Genomic DNA, 17,149 nt, shown 5'->3' with positions numbered 1-17,149 from the left:
TTTTTAAATATATTGATTAATTGTGTTGATTTCAATGATAATAAATATCATTTATTAAAATAACCTTTTTCATCCCAAATTTATCCTCAATCAATTTCTCCCCCTTTCTCATCTCTTTCCTAAAAACTTAACTAAACTCCTTTTCACCCATACCCCTTGTGTCCGTTCATTAGTCATTATAAGGTATTGACTAAATAGAAGATTTGATTGGTGGCAAACCATGGTGAAGTAGATAAGTTGAGTACCACAAATAAATCCAAGTGAGTTAGTTTGACAAAGTCTTATTGCGAGTATGGAAGTCTCATCTCAATATATTACTCCCTCCGTCTCACAATACGTATTTTCTTTGAAATTTTTACATTTTTAAAATAAATATTATTTACTAAAATAACCTTATTAATAATAAATTGTGAAATAGTTACATGATTTAAAATACAATAAATAAGGGTAAGTTAGTGGAAACAATAATAAATATTATATTAGTATTCTAAATGTACAAATAATTTGAGACAAATAAAAATAGAAAAGATGACACCTATTATGAGACGGATGGAGTATTAATTATAAATTAAATTTAATGAATGGGACACCTATTAATATTTTATTTGTTATATGAACTTTGTTAAAAAAGTGAAAGGTTCAATTACATCAAGATTTTCTCCTTAAACATTTAACAATAATGTTAATTAAACAAAAGATATTGATGTGAGAGACAAAGAACAATGACTAATAAAATAAAGGGTTAAATATATTTGACGTCCTTATAAATATAACAAATTGCGGGTTTAGTCTTTCTAAATTTTTCCTTTAAACACTGATCCTCTCAAACTTTTCGGTCCCTAACTTTGATCACTCCCTTTAGTCTTCATTAACATGGCATCAAAAGAGTGATTTTGGGTTTTACAATTGCAAAACATTAACTATCAATTAATTAAGGTAATACTAATTAATTAAAAGCTTTCAGTTGGATACAAATCGAACAACAAAACATTACTTCATAGTGTTGTACTTGTTTTTATCCTCATTGATCAACCGAATCCTAGTATAGTAATCAATTTTACCCTATGAAAACTCACCATCAAACAACCCATCAGCATATTAAAACTACAATCATAACATTTGTTCAGTTTGCACCTTACTCGCAAAGTGTGAATTATTTTTATGAATAACCATTTTTTTAAAAAAAAAATCCAAAATAACAAAGTTTTCAAAATAATTACACAAATGACCAATTTTTGCTTATTTTAACACGTTGTCGCCAGGGGGTGGCGACAACAACACATTCTAAGTGAATTCGCCAGTGGCCCTGGCACTAGAGGTGGCAAAACGGGCTGTGGCTCGCGAGCCGGCCCGCGCACCCGCCAAAAAATAGCGGGTTAGGTTAAGATTTTAGGCCCGCCGCTCACTAAAGCCCGCCCCGCCAAAACCCGCCGCCCGCCAAAGCCCGCCCATCCTCCAAAATTCACTCTTTTTTAGTTAATTTTAGTAATTACAATTCTTGATGATTTATTTTATATATTTATTTGTAAATATATGTAATATTTTTTAAAGTAAAAATTGTTAAAAAATTGCTTTTATAAAAAATTGTTTAATAAAATAAGTGAAAAGTTTAATTAAAAGGTAAAAAACTTATTAATCTATTAAAAAAATGAAAAAAAATATAAATAAAAATAGGCGGGCAAGCCCGCCGCCCGCCAACCCGCCATCTTGGCGGGGTGGGCATGATTTTTATGCCCATTTCACTTGGCGGGCATGTCCGCCCCGCTCGTTTTTTGGCGGGCTTAAGGCGGGGCGGGCGGTGTGCGGGGCGGGCGGCCCGTTTTGCCACCCCTACCTGGCACCAACGTGTAAAAGTTGGGCCAAGTCGCCACCCCCTGGCGACAACACCCAATCCCTTTTTTTTTCATTTTTTTTAATTAAATTATTTTACCTATTTTATTTTACTATTTTTTTCATCTGTGGGCCCACTTGTTTTTGGGCCATGTCGCCACTCTAGCTGGCGAATTATCTTCATGTGTGGGCCCAAGTCGCCTCCTTGGGTGGCGACAACACTCATTTGAGAATTTTTTTCCTATAATAGCAACCCATTCCTCCATGAAAACCCATTCATTTCTCCACAAATTTTCTCATTTCCCTGCACATTATTGTCCATGTCTTGCATAAGGCCCTGTCAATGGAAGCGAACATCATCCAGCCGTCCCGTGCCGCAACCGAAATATCGTAGAAGGAATAGGGATGTTATTTTCTCTCCGGTCAAACCCCTATGTTGGTTACGTTTTGGAACATCCGTACCTTCAACAACCTGAAGACGACTTTGATGTCATAGTTAGAGGGGGAGTACAGTCTCGGGGAAGAAATTAAAAGGATCTAGAGGCTTAGAACAAGGGTCTCGCTTATGACCGGAAATACGGTACGTTGGTGGGTTGAAGTGAAAAATGACCTTGATACTGAACAAATGATGTATGGAACAGATGACATTGTTTTAACCGTTGTAATTTCTTAGATTTTAATTGTTTGTTGTGTTGTTGTTTTAGTCATTGTGTTGTTTTTTGCAATTGTTGCTTTTAGTTCAAATTTTATTTCGTGTTATTGTTTATGTTGTTTTCCATGTATGTTGTAACTCATCTGACAAATGAAAAAAAGTCCATTTCATTGGTAAAATAAATTACAAATAACATTGAACCTAACAACTATGTTGTGGAACTAGATCCACGATTGGGACACTTGTTCTTATTATGTTTGACCTCACGACATATACTACACTTCCTTTGCATTTTTTCAGTGGCGTCCATTTCGGTTCTAATACGCTTGTTGTTTGGTCTACCGCTTTTATTCCGGCGCATCAAATCGTTGTGCCAAACCGTTTCCCCGTCATACACAGGCCAATATGCCTCCATTGCTGCCACCGGAAAGTAATTGTCGTATACGTTGAGCAACGTTGATACCTTGTAAATGGGTGATACCAATGATAATGCATCAAAGTGACTATGTGAACATGCTGCAATGGAATGGGAGCAAGGCATGCGATAGGCTTGAAATAGGCCACAGTCGCACCAACGATTTGGGATTGAGACCCGATACTGTTGTCGTGCCAGCCCCTCGTTGTGGTCAGTTGTTTCTTTGACACTGAAGGTGTGGCCATGGCGGTCGAACTCTATAACTCGATGAGTGTTTCCCTTGGCAGATTCTTGTTGCACATATTTCATGCAGACATCGTTGTACACCTGTTGTGTCTGTAACACTGAATTCCACCGCTTACCTCTTGTGGCGAACAAAGTTGCCATCCGGAAATATGTTGCACTTACCAAAGCTGTTACAAGTAGGTTTTGTATGCCCTTGAAAACGTTGTTCATCGATTCCACAAGATTTGTAGTCTTGTGGCCCCACCTCGCCCCATTGTCGTATGACCTAGTCCATTTCGCTCGGTCAAATCAGGAACCAGCCAGATAACCGTTCTAGTTCAATTACAGGATCGAATATGTCATTGAACCGGAGTAAATCGGTCAAAACCAGTATAAACCATTAAAACTATTGTTTTCGTGAACCAGCGGTTTAAATGCATTTTTGTTTCTTTTTTATTTTAAGAAAATTAAAACGACGTCATTTTGATTATGTTAAATGAAAAATTAAAATATAAAATATACAAAAAAAATTAAAAATAGAAAATATAAATAAAGATGTCGCAGATGCGGTTGATTTTTCAGATGATTTTAATATTGAAGAAGGAGATCCCAACATTGATACAATTTTTTTTATAAATTATTCAATTAGATTATGTTGCGAATAAATTTTGTTTGCAATTATAATTTGTAATTTTGTACTGTTTTGTTATGTGTGATACTTATATTTAAAATTTGAATTTAAATTATGAACTTGTGAATTTATTTATGATATGATATTTTCAGAAAATTTAAGTGCTAGTTATATTTTGTAGAGATTGAATCATTCGGTTCAACAAGTTTTATACCTATATAGTTTTCTTATAACGATCGGTCTATTCAAGGAGTTATCCGGTTCAGTCATGCGGTTCGATCAGTGACCTAGTGGTTCGACCAATAAATTAGTGACCCAGTACCCTCACCAGTTTGATGCCCAGTCCGATTTTTTTTTGAAATAAAAGATATTATTATTTCAAAAGCAACAAATACAAGCAGGGCCTAAAGGCCATATAAGTGAAACCTAATTACATGAGGAGATTAACTATAAGCTCTCTATAAGTGGGTTTCATCCACCCTCTATATAGAATAGTATCCTTTATATTGCTAATAACATTATCATGGTCTCTATAAGTTCCCATATTACCAAAAATCTTGTTATTTCTATACATCCAAATGCTATATATCACTTCAGTAATCCTAGCTTTTAGCAGACCCATTTTCCTTCCTTTACCTTTGGTTTTTCTCTTGATCCAATCAAAATCCATGTTCCTAGTATCCTTGATATCCATATAGTTCATGATAGCAATCCAGATTCCCACTGTATGAGGACAGTGGAACATCAAGTGGTCAATGCTCTCATCTTTCTCTTCACACAATTCACACATTTGCTGCTGCAGAATGCCAAACTTATGCAATCTCTGTTTAGTAGGCAGTCTGTTTTGGATTGCTAGCCATAAAATCACTTTAGCTCTAGGTCTACCTAAATTATGGCTCATCAAATGATACCATTCCACACTAGTAGCCTCTCCCATAAGTGCATGATACACCTTCATCATCTGGAAAGTACCATGATATTTCATACAATTCTAAACTTGCAGGATGTTAGCAATTTCGTTCTTACTATCCATAATATATTTCAGAATCCAGGTACAACTATTAGTATGCAATTCATTCATGAAGTCTCTACCTTTCAAGAAATAGGTGTGGATCCATTTCACCCAAAGATTGTCCACTTTCATACAAATACTCCACAGGCTTTTCAACATTGCCACAGTATTCCAGGTATGCAGATTAATAATGCTCAGGCCACCATCTTTCACTGGTTTGCACACTTGTTTCCATGCCACTGGACTGTTCTTTCCTGGAGTAGCTTTCCCTTCCCAGATAAAAGTCCTACAAATGGAATCCACCTTCTTGATGACAGCTTTAAGGAGAGGAAGACAATGCATCCAATATTGGGCTATGGCTACAATAATGCTTTTCACAAGTTGGATCATGCCTGCAATGCTAAGAAGATTAGCAGACCAATGCCTAATTCTACTCACAGTCTTATCAATAAGAGGCAAATAGTGATGAATGCTGAGCTTTTTACTAGCCAAAGGGATGCCTAGATATCTGATAGGAAACTGGCCTTCAGTAAATCTAGTATGCTGCAACACATTCTTCTTGGTATCATTGTCCATCCCTCCAAAGAATGCCTTGCATTTCTTAGGGTTGACAATTAGACCTGTGGTTTCAGAGAAAGATTTAAAGGCATCAAGAAGAATCTAAATAGAGTGATCCCCTCTACTAAAGAGCAATACATCATCTGCAAATGAAAGGTGAGTAGTATTCAACTTTTTACACTTGCTATGAAATTTGAATTCAAGATTCTTAGACATCTTGGACAGCACTCTGTTCAAGTATTCCATCATAATCACAAAAAGTAAAGGGGAGATTGGATCCCCTTGTCTAATACCTATTTTAGCTTCCAAAATCTCAGTGAAATCCCCATTAACATTGAATCTATAATTGACAGTTGTCGTGCCCAGCATGGTCCAATTGATAAATTTCTCAGGAATCCCCAGCTCTGCCATAACAGTTTTCAAAGAGGACCAGTCCACCATATCATAAGCTTTCTGAAGATCTATCTGCAGCATACATCTAGGGGTACCTCTTCTCCTATTGTAGCCTTTCATCATATTCAAATGCCAATAAAACGTGGTTGTGGATCACTTGTCCTTTCATGAAAGGAGCTTGGCTATGATGGATAACCTTATGCAGGATACTTCCCAGCCTATTGGTTAGGATTTTTGAGATGATTTTGTAAAAAGTAGTACACCCTATAATTGGTCTATAATCTTTAACCTCATTGGCTTGGTCATGCTTAGGGATCAGTGTGACAACAGTACTGTTAAATGCTCTAAAAAGCTTACCTTTAACAAAGAACTCTTGCACTGCAGCAATAACATCTTTTTTGACAATACTCCAACTGGCTTTAAATTTTTTGCACCATATCCATCAAGCCCTGGAGCTTTTAGGTCCCCAATTCCCTTCAAAGCTGCCAATATCTCATCCTCAGTAACATCTCTGGTCAGAAATTCTCCTTGGTCAGGTGTTATTTGCTTCCCTCTCCTCATTGCCTCAATATCCACCATTTTCAACTTTTCTTCTCTGGTCCCCATAATCTTTTTATAAAAGTTCACAACCTCATCCTTGATAGCTTCCGGATCAGTGACAAAACTCCCATCTGCTTTCTTTAGCATTTTAATACTCTTACTTTTGTGTTTAGCCTTCACAGTAGCATGAAAGTAAGCATTGTTTTCATCACTCATTCTCAGCTAGTTGATTTTGGATTTCTGTTGAAGCATTTTTTTCCTCTATATCCTGAAGCTTAATCAGATCTTCAATACATTGTTTCACCCTTCTAATGTTATTATTATCCCTCTTGTTGAGGCTTAAGTCTGTCTGGGCTTGCTCCAAATCTCTCCTTGCATTCACCAGATTCTGCTTCATATTGGACATGCACTTATGGAGGTCCTTAAGGTAAGGTTTGAGTCTCTACAGCTTTCTCCACAAGATGAACATAGGACTGCCATCCAAGGGTTCATCCCAGCTTTTCTTGACTACCTCCTCATAGCTTGCTAATTCTATAACACGGTTATAGAACTTAAATCTTCTATTATTGATCACTTTCTGAGTTTCATTCACCACCTGCAAGAGGGCATGGTCAGACACAATAGGAGCCAGGATTCTCAGATTCATATCATTATACTTCTTAAACGATTCCACATTACCAATGAGTATATCTATCCTAGAATAGATAGTATCATTTGTATGTCTATTGCACCAAGTATCATAGTCCCCACAGCCATCCATCTCAGTGAGCCCTGTATGAGTCATCATGTCTAGCAGATCCACATATTCAAAATCAGTGACCATTCTTCCCCCCATCCTATCCTGAGCCCTCATGACATTGTTAAAATCTCCCATAAGGCACCAAGGATCCTGGACATTAGGTCTCATATTTGCAATATCTTTCCAAAGGATTTTCCTCTGTTCAAGCCGATTCTTCCTATAGATAGCAGTGAGCCAGAATTGGAATGTCCCTTTAGTATCATAAATTCCACAGTGGAGGTATTGATCAGAGCTCTGAATCACTTTCACATCATCAAGGTTATCATTCCAAGAAATCCAAATTCTCCCATTGTCATGGTTATGGTAATTGTCCACATAGCTATCATACACATTGAGTTTATCTCTAATCAGTTTGGATTTACCAATCTTAACTCTTGTTTCAATTAGAATCAAAATGTCAGGCTTTAATTGTTTGAGACGGGAACTAATCTCTTTAATTTTGCCTGACTTATTAATTCCCCTCACATTCCAAGAGACTAACATGGCCCTCTATCTAAGGTCACTATGAGGTCATTCAAAACCCCTAGTGCCTCAAAGCCACTAACACAATTAATATCAAAACTTGATCTAGTTAGAATTCTTTTACCTCTATCTTTTATTGTTGATCTGGCCTCTATCCAAGCTGCATCTTCAGTTCCTTTCTCTAGATGCTTAGGCTCAATTCCTTTCTCTGGTTGTATTGGCTCCTCTACTGAAGTTGTGCCCTGTAAAGAGCTACTAGGTGCAGACTCAAGAGGTTTTCCTTTAGGCATCCATTGCTTCTTCACATAGTCTTTACACTTGTGACCAATACTTTGACATCTATCATAATACAAAGGTTTCCACTCATACTCCACTGGTTGCATCAGTTTCCTTCCTTCACAGTCCTTGAAACTAACTACAAAATGCATAAAAGAACTTGAATGCAATAAAACCCTAATTCATTCCCCAAATTCTATATTCTAATAATCAATAACCCTAAGCACGTTCACCGCGAATACGACGTGCAAGTTAAATATCCTTGGGCATAATGGTAACCCTCTTAGCATGAATTGCGCACAAATTAGTATCCTCAAACAAACCAACAAGATAAGCTTCTGCTGCTTCCTGGAGTGCAAGAACAACATGGCTCTGGAATCTCAGATCAGTCTTGTAATCTTGAGCAATCTCACGGAAGAGACGTTGGAATGGAAGCTTACGAATCAAAAGTTCAGTGCTCTTCTGGTATTTATGAATCTCACGAAGAGCAAAGGTTCCAGGGCGATAACGATGAGGCTTCTTCACTCCGCCCGTTGTAGGTGCAGATTTCCTGGCAGCCTTGGTGGCGAGTTGCTTCCTTGGTGCCTTGCCGCCGGTGGATTTGCGAGCGGTTTGCATTGTACGAGCCATTGAAGATTTGGGATTACGAGAGCGAGGGAAGATAGAAAATGCAAATAATAACTATTTCTCTTGTCATCTCCCTTGTTATATCCACCTCAACCAAAATGCGCGCAAATGAAACTCTCAGCTTACTAGTTGTGCATTCATCCGTGACAAGAGGGACTCCCAAGGCACTTCCAATTTTTCTCAGACACTTAGCTCCCCAAAGGTGAAGAGGGAGCTTTGGCAGCTTAACCCATAGAGGGATGGTTCACAACATATCTCTCTTTAGGTTAAATTCAGGCTTCCATTCCTTTAGCATCAGGGGAATATTACGCAATGTATATGGCCCCTTCATCAACACCGCATCCATATTTGAATGTGACTGGAACCTGATAATGAAGTAGCCTTCATCGTGGTAATACAGTTCTGGTAGATTGATAAAGTTCCACGCCTTCTCCATGAAATTCTTCATCATAATCATGCTCAAATCCTCTCCCATCGCATAAAGAATTACAACAGTTTCCCAGTATTTGACCTCAGAAGCGATGTCATCTTCTTCTATCTCTATCTCAATACCTCCATCAATCACGTTTGGGGCTACGAACTACATCGACAAACCTTTCGCTGGATTCCGATTCTCTGCAAGTACATCAACCCAGAGTTTGCGTTCTTCATTCTTCTTCCGTTCAGGAATTGCAGTGGTCTCAATCTTTTTCACATTTAGGGCTTCCACTTCATTTTCATTTTTGCTCAATTCCTCATCTTCTATCGCTCCATCAATCTGCATAAGATTCTCCGATTGCCTTGGTGTAGAGATCACCTTCACCGGTGATGGTGGTGACGGTTGGTTCTCCGGGACCGACGGTGCCACTCTTGGTGGCCTCCCTCTCCACCGTTTCGCGCGCGAACTCGTTCCCATTCTCTTTGCCCAGTCCGATTTTTAAAAACACTAGTTTCATTCAACAAAACTAAGACAATTTAAGTGAAAGAAAAACGATTTCTAGAGAGAGAAAGAGGGGAAATAGAGAAATAAATTCCAAAGAAAATATAAATCTTTAGAAAATGTTGTGAAATGAAGATGAGGTGACCCTCCATTATAAAGGAGAAGGAAAAATCACAAAAGGAAATGATCCATTAGCCAAATATGAGCCAATCAATTGGGTATCTTGGCTAGTCTGGGTTGCTAGAAGCTTTGGTGTTTCTGTGGGATGAGAGTAAGCTCATGATGGCGAGGAGATCTATTTTAGGGGTGTTTTCTATATTTGCATCAGATTGTCTTTCATATACCTATGGTTGAGGTATTTATAGAGGCCTATGGGTCTAGATTTGGGAGATCCTAAGAAGTGGTAACATTCCACCTTGACCATGAAGCTCGCGAATTGCTTACTTCTCAAGAATCTTGCAATGACTGCTTCCACATGTGGTTATGGACATCATACACGCCAATATTCATATTTCCCCCTGGGCAAGCCATTGGTGTGAGGGAGTCATGTCTATGCGACACACCCTTAGGCGGACACCTACTACATGTTGGTCCTCGTGTCGCCTTACATTTTACTTATATATATATATATATATATATATATATATATATATATATATATATATATATATATATATATTTATACACACACGCATTAATGTAATATAAAAATATTCAACAGTTAGATTGGTGAAATTTATTATCAATAAAGAGTTATTAGACAATGTAACTTGAGTAAGAATTATTCATTGACTAACTTGATACCCACTTATATAATCCTTTATTAAATTGACTAATATAAAACTCTGATAAAAAGAAACATGTTATTGTTATTCACAATGAACATTTATTTAATAAAGGGTTAATAGGTTTTTACACTCCTGTAATGTTAGCGAATTTTGTTTTTCTCCCCTCTGTTGCCAAAGGCAGGTTTTGGCGACGATTTTTTTGAAAAAACCGTTGCCAAAACCTGCCTTTGACAACGGAGGGGGGTAGAGCAAAATTCGTTAACATTACAGGGTGTAAATGCCTATTAACCCTTTAATAAATATATGTATAACTAGCATATATCTAATCTAATTCTTGAATCACATTTAGCTCCAAATTCATACGTTCTACAACAATATTAGCAATTATATTAGTTGAAGTTGTAGGTCCGAAAGGATTGCTTGGTACTTTTAATTTGTCCCCTTCTCCTTGAAGCATTTGCACCACAGTTTTCATTGTTGGACGATGTAAAGGGTGCCATTGGATACACCAAAGTCCTACAATCGCTATTTTTCTTGCAATTCTAAAGTCACCCTCTTCATCGACAGAGATTTGTATATCTCCCCCTTCAAGTAAATCGTGGATCCATTCTGGATACATAATCTGAATATTTTCTTCTTCATCGGTTATTTTTGTGTTCTTTCTTCCCCCAACCATTTCCAACAATAACATACCATAACTGTATATATCAGACTTATAAGAGACATTTCCAAAGTTTCTAGAAAAAACTTCAGGTGCCATGTAGCCTAATGTTCCTTTAGCTGCAGTCATGGATACAACACTTTGATTTTTCGAACACATCTTAGCCAAACCAAAATCTGTAATCTTTGGAGTGAAATTGTCATCTAGCATGACATTATGAGGATTGATGTCAAAGTGTAGAATTGTTTGATCACAACCTTGGTGAAGATACTCAATGCCATTTGCTATGCCTAGAGCAATTTGTTGTAGCTTATCCCATCCAAGAAAATTATCTTTGTTATTAGGTGGAGAAATGAATTTATCCAATGAACCATTTGAAAAATAGTCATAGACTAAAGCACGATGAAATCCATCCGCGCAAAAGCCAAGCAAACGAACTACATTGATGTGGTGGATTTTGCCCATGGTTCCCACTTCATTTATGAAATCCTTTCCATCTCCTTCTACATTATTAAGTATCTTCACGGCAACTTGAATCTCGTTTGACAACTTACCTTTATAAACAGTTCCATGAGCCCCTTCACCTAACTTATCTCTAAATTTATGTGTGATTCTCTTTATATCAGCATAAGAGAATCTAGTTGGCTTTAAAGCCTTGTAGTCCTTCAAAAAGTTTTCAATTCTTGCATGATCTTCGTCTTTCATTTTAAAATAGCGGTATATTTGAAAAACTCCACCAAATAAAAAAACAAGTACAGTTGAGCCAATAATTACACCTGCAAATTAATAACTACCACCGACATATTAATATATAATAAATAACTTATAGTTTATAAATTCATATATCCAATCACAAATCTATAGTATTTTTTCACTGAGTTTAAAAGAGTTTTAGAGATGCTACTTGAAGTAGTATTTAAACTTATAATGTTTCTTTTTATTTAATCTTTACCTTTTAATTTATTTTAATTAAAATACTTAAAATAATAATAAAAATCATTTTTTTTACATGATTTAGTTTTACCGAATACTTTAAATTAACTCAACTATCTTATTTGATATATATAAATGTATGTTATCAATAAACTTACATGCTATTGTTTAAGAGATGTTAGTTTAAAGGTAAAAAAAATTGATTTCACAATCTCAAGATATATGATTGAAATCTCACGTTAAAAGATGCTATTGGTTTTATTGTTACTAATGATAATTCTCATTTTCTAGTTTTTTTTATAAAAATTGTTAGATTGATTATTTATTATAAATTTCAGAAATTTATATGTTATTCGCTATCTCTTATAAAATAAGTTAAATATACAATATTTTTTGTAATATAAACGAAATTTATTTTGTTCTATAAAAGAAATTTTGATTATTTTAAAATATTAAAATTAAAGTCTTTTGTCTTTTAAGTACAAAAAATTATTTCATGTAATATATTGCAGTAGATAAAACGAAAATTAAAAAGCGAAAAAAAAAAAATTATATATACGAAAGTGAAAATCAGGTAAAATAGTATTAACCCCTAAAATATTGTGTGAATCTGAACCAAATTCAAAATTATACCTGTAGAGGTTAAAATAATAATCTTCTTTGATTTGTGCTTACATTCTAAGCATCTTCTGTGAAAATTTGTTTCCGACCATGACAGTGAGATTGAGTTTTGTTGTATCCCATTTACCGTATCTTCCGAAAGAATAAGGGGCGAAACTGGTCGAGACAGTTTGTTGCAGAAAACAAGGCATGATTCAACCATATTCTCGTTAAATCCTGCCATATAAATTGGACAAGAAACCATGTCCTGCTGGTAAGCTATGTCTTTCCTCAGATAACGCCGTCCTAATGAAGAACAATCGAATAAGCTAGTATTGGTAAGATCCTGGTATCCCGAATCCAACCAAGAATGAATCCGAAAAGGAAAAATTGATGAAGAGAAATTGTGGTGAAGAAAGAGGCGTGGAAGACAATTTTCAGCATCGCATGCTTCTAATGTATGCGATGTGTAGTTAATTTCTTTGACGAGGAGTCTTATAGGTACTGGGTATGCTGGTAGTTCAAGAATCATGCTGTTATCATGTGTGCAGGTTAGATTGAAAGGACATGCCATGGATGGGAATGGGACATCCTCGCTATTTGCAAGCAGCGATATTAGCAAAGTTATTGCTAATATTGTCAACATGAAAGAAGAAATGTGATTGCAAATCATTTCATACTTCTTTTAATGTATGTTTGAGTTAGGGAGGTGTAGTCTTTGAGTATTATATATCATTTTACATTCTGAGGGTTATTATTAAGTCAGGTCAATCTTATCTTACGGTTAAATATGTTTTTCGTCTTTATAAATAATTTAAAATATAAAATAGCCGTACAGTGTCATTCAATAAAAAATCATCAATCTATGATATCATTAAAATTTATTTAAAATAAAATAGTGATTTAATTGAAAACATGGTTGTGATTTTACACTGTCAATATATCACACATTTTCTCAAATCAAAATTATAGTTGAATAAAAAAACGAGTTAAATTGCAAAGGTTACAAAGTATAAAATTATTTTATACTGGCAGTACATCATCCATTTTCTCAATCAAAATTATAATTGAATAAAAAAATGAGTTAAATTGCGGAGGTTACAAAACCTTCCTAAATTTGATTCATACATGCATATACATCTATACATCAATGAGTGATCTAGAATCAACCAACCTCCCATTCCAAAATCTTCAACAAATGGAGATATGTGGACAAAATCATCAACAATAGTTTCAGAAATTTTGGATAAGAAAGAAATAATCGAAGTAATACTCCTTATTTCAATAATTTTCAAAATTTGCTTCATGAACATATATAGCAGATGCAGCGTTACATAGGTACGGGTTGTGTACTCAATACTCGATACAGAGTACAATATTTTTAAAAAATATCATGAACATATATAGCAGATGCAGCGTTACATAGTATAATTTTAAAAATAACAAAATAATTATATTATTTAAATAACAATAAAGCATTAACATTAAAAAAAATTTGTTAAAATAAAATTAATATCTACGCAATAATTTGAATAAATCACATTTAAAAAGTATTAATAAATCATCAAATCATAACCGAATATTATACTTTCCTCTCTAATATCATTAAAAAGAGCGACTTCTAGTTCAGGTTCATCGAGAGAAAGACTAACAACTTTAAGAATATCAACTCTATCAAATAGATGAAGAACTTGGGAGTGAAAGGAAGTTTCAATGAAATAGATTGATTTTTCTTTCACTTTTTATATTTATAAATAGAATTAATAAGCTAATTTTGACCGAGTAAAAAAAAGTCCAAATTATATCATGCGAAGAATATTTAAAAAATTGAGTACGTGATACCAAATGCGTACCCGTTAATTGATGTACCAATTAAAAAATAAAATTAAAAAAATTGGTAAAGTTTCAGTGCGTATCAGTTGAGTACCGTACGCGTACCGGTACACGGTACGTTAGTGATACAAGTACTTTATCTAACATGGAATACCCAATATTAATTATAAATCATCACTAATATACAAGGACGTGATGTTACTCCTATGCAACTACTTTTATGATTATTTGGTGTCCCCAATCTGGTAAGGTTAACACTAATATCATGTCGCATGTTGGGTTTGTTGTTCACAGCATCCACTGCTAAAAACTTGACTTCATTGGAAAAATTGACAATACAAGATTTCCATGATTTAAAGAAACAAGTAACATATTATAGCGGTGAAATTGGTGAGATTAGAGTCATGGGAAGACTTAGCTCATTTTAATAGAGTCGCTACCGCGCTTTATTATTTTCAAAAAGGAATGGGTGAAAGAGCGAACAAAATCCACAGAAGTTTTTAAAATCAAAACTAATAAACTTATCAGAGTTCTGGCTACAGAGAGTTTGTTATACAAGGGGAAGGTTTTAAGCACCCCTCATATTCATGGTACTCCATGGGAACCTCTTTGTTTTTGTGTTATTATCTTTTGTTTATAAATACCTTCCTTTTTTTTGAAAAATCTTATGTGAAAAACTTGTTTGAAATAGAGGGTGGGGATGGGAAAAGAATGTTTTGAAAGTGAGCTCGATAAGATATTGCATCTTAGGCCTACATATCCCTTAGGTGCAATAGGGAAGTCAGAGCTTCTGTAGTTTCCCTTTTTTTAAAAAGGAAAAAAAGGGGGGCCAAAGTGGTCAAAATCTTTTTGGGTGTGAGCTTTAAAATACTCAAAAGTTTTTAAAAGAGAGTTAAGCTTTAAAATACTTAACAAGTTTAAAAGAAGATTAGGCTTTAAAATACCTAATAAGTTTAAAAGGTTAAGATTTAAAATACTTAACAATTTTTGAATAAAGAATTAGGCTTTAAAATACCTAATAAGTTTTAAAAGGTTAAGCTTTAAAATACTTAACAAATTTTAAAAAAATTCAAAGAAGGACCAAACTTTAAAATACAAGGTCAATGGGTTAAGAGAAGTTTCACCGGAAATAATTCATCTCTTAATACCAAGGTTTAAAAACAAGATCAATGGATCAAGAATAGTTTCACCGGGAATAATTCTATTCTTAATACTAAGGTTTCAAAACAAAAGGGTTTTAGCTAAGATTTAACAATACTAAACCATAAACGAATGAAAAGCTTTAAAATACTTGACACAAAAATAAAAGAGATTGGAAAAGAATTTAAGTACCTTGATAATTTAGTCAATATCATTCCCATCCTTTGGATAAAACACCAAGCTTAAACAATTAACAATAAATACCTCATGTTTGTACAAGAACAAACAAGTGAGTGTTAACAAACAAGAGATGGATGTATCTAAACCCTTGGATTCAAATCATGTATGAATGATGAATGATTAATGTGATGATTAAACATTGGGCTAGATAAACAAAAACAATAACAAGTACAAATCACATGGATATAAAATCAACAAGTATATGTACAAGACAAAGATTAATAATTAAGTACAAGACATGGATTAAGATCAACAAGTATGTACAGAGATAAACATGGACAAACAAAGATCAACATGTTGCAATATTTTTGGTTAGGGTTTTAAACCTAAGGATTTTCAAGTTAGAAATTAGGGTTTTGGAACATACACCTAAACCTAATTAATTTTTAATTGTTAAATACCAAAATTTTTAAGAGAAATGATTCAAGGGTACATAGATATGCATGATGAATGCATGATGATTATGATGACAATATTAATGATCCTAATACTTAGGCTAAGGTGGGATTTCAGTGGTAAAAAATTGGGGTGCAACACATATGTACGTCAATGTTCCAAAGTTTGAAAAAGATTATTTTTTTTTACTGACAGGCCACACATTAAAAATTAAAGTAGCAAAATATCACACATTAATTTATTTTTTTTCAAATGCCACAACTTGCTCGACTCCATTGGGCAACCGTATGCTTGTATTTTTGAGGTGAATATTATAATATTTTTTTCTTATTATTTTAATAGTTTTTATTAGTTTTTATAAATAACATTGTATGTTGTATTTAAATAAATAATAAATTCTGAATCTTTAACAAAAATACTATATTCTTTAATTTTATGAAATTTATTTTACAATAAGGAGTAAGATTATGTAAGAAAAACAAAATATTAAGAAAAGTTATTACACAAAGATTAAGAAAATTAATAATTAAGTCAATAAAAATAATAATTTTTTAAATTATCCTTAATTACTATTGGTTGTTATATATTATCATGACTTGAAAAAAGTGTAAATAAGGAATAAAGTTTGTAGAAGTTAGTTAATGTTGTATTGAAAAAATAAAGATACTATTATTTTAAAATAATTTTTTATAACTAAAAAGACACGTACTTTAGAAGAATAGAGAGAGTAAAATATTTATGTTCTTTTAGAAAATGGCATTTTGGTAGTTTAATTTCAAATTTGTGACATGACAGGAAAAAAATTAAAAAGATTAGTACTTATGAGATATCATATCAATTAGTATACGTCAATGTTCCAAAGTTTGAAAAAAATTAACATGTGATATCAATTAGTATTAGTCAGTGTTCCAAAGTTTGAAAAAGATTAGTACAACTATTAAAAATGTCATATCAATCAGTATTAGTCAAATTCAATGTTCTAAAGTTTGAAAGATTAGTAGTATTATGACAAATCATTTGTTCTAAAGTTTGAAAAATGAGTACTTATGACAAATCATTTGTTGAAATGTACTACTAGTATATTGACTTGTTACATTTGCGACAGGACTGCTAAAATTGAAAGATACCCAAACCGATTCCAAATTGATTCCAAACAGGTTCCAAATTGAATTTCATAGGTCTTACTTTTTGGTTATTTTAGAGATATTTATAACCCGTA

General features: G+C 34.0%; 3 protein-coding genes across 3 annotated transcripts; all 3 read right to left on the bottom strand.

The window, feature by feature from the left end:
* Positions 1-6,698: 6,698 nt before the first annotated feature.
* Positions 6,699-7,945, bottom strand: LOC131598361 (uncharacterized). The gene is made up of 2 exons (XM_058870973.1): positions 7,537-7,945; positions 6,699-7,426 (listed from the first exon to the last, which is right to left on the bottom strand). The coding sequence occupies exons 1-2, from the start codon at positions 7,943-7,945 to the stop codon at positions 6,699-6,701; spliced, it is 1,137 nt and encodes a 378-aa protein (XP_058726956.1).
* A 22-nt stretch (positions 7,946-7,967) lies between these two features.
* Positions 7,968-8,442, bottom strand: LOC131596055 (histone H3.3-like). Its single transcript, XM_058868612.1, has one exon. The coding sequence runs from the start codon at positions 8,421-8,423 to the stop codon at positions 8,046-8,048; it is 378 nt and encodes a 125-aa protein (XP_058724595.1). The 5' UTR covers positions 8,424-8,442; the 3' UTR covers positions 7,968-8,045.
* Positions 8,443-10,349: 1,907 nt separating this feature from the next.
* On the bottom strand, positions 10,350-13,025 carry LOC131600376 (rust resistance kinase Lr10-like). Its single transcript, XM_058872544.1, has 2 exons — positions 12,355-13,025; positions 10,350-11,564 (listed from the first exon to the last, which is right to left on the bottom strand). The coding sequence occupies exons 1-2, from the start codon at positions 12,992-12,994 to the stop codon at positions 10,450-10,452; spliced, it is 1,755 nt and encodes a 584-aa protein (XP_058728527.1). The 5' UTR covers positions 12,995-13,025; the 3' UTR covers positions 10,350-10,449.
* Positions 13,026-17,149: the final 4,124 nt, after the last annotated feature.

Source organism: Vicia villosa, linkage group LG4 (genome assembly GCF_029867415.1).
Source record: "Vicia villosa cultivar HV-30 ecotype Madison, WI linkage group LG4, Vvil1.0, whole genome shotgun sequence".
Classification (NCBI taxonomy): domain Eukaryota; kingdom Viridiplantae; phylum Streptophyta; class Magnoliopsida; order Fabales; family Fabaceae; genus Vicia; species Vicia villosa.
This window is presented reverse-complemented; position numbering and strand designations above follow the sequence as displayed.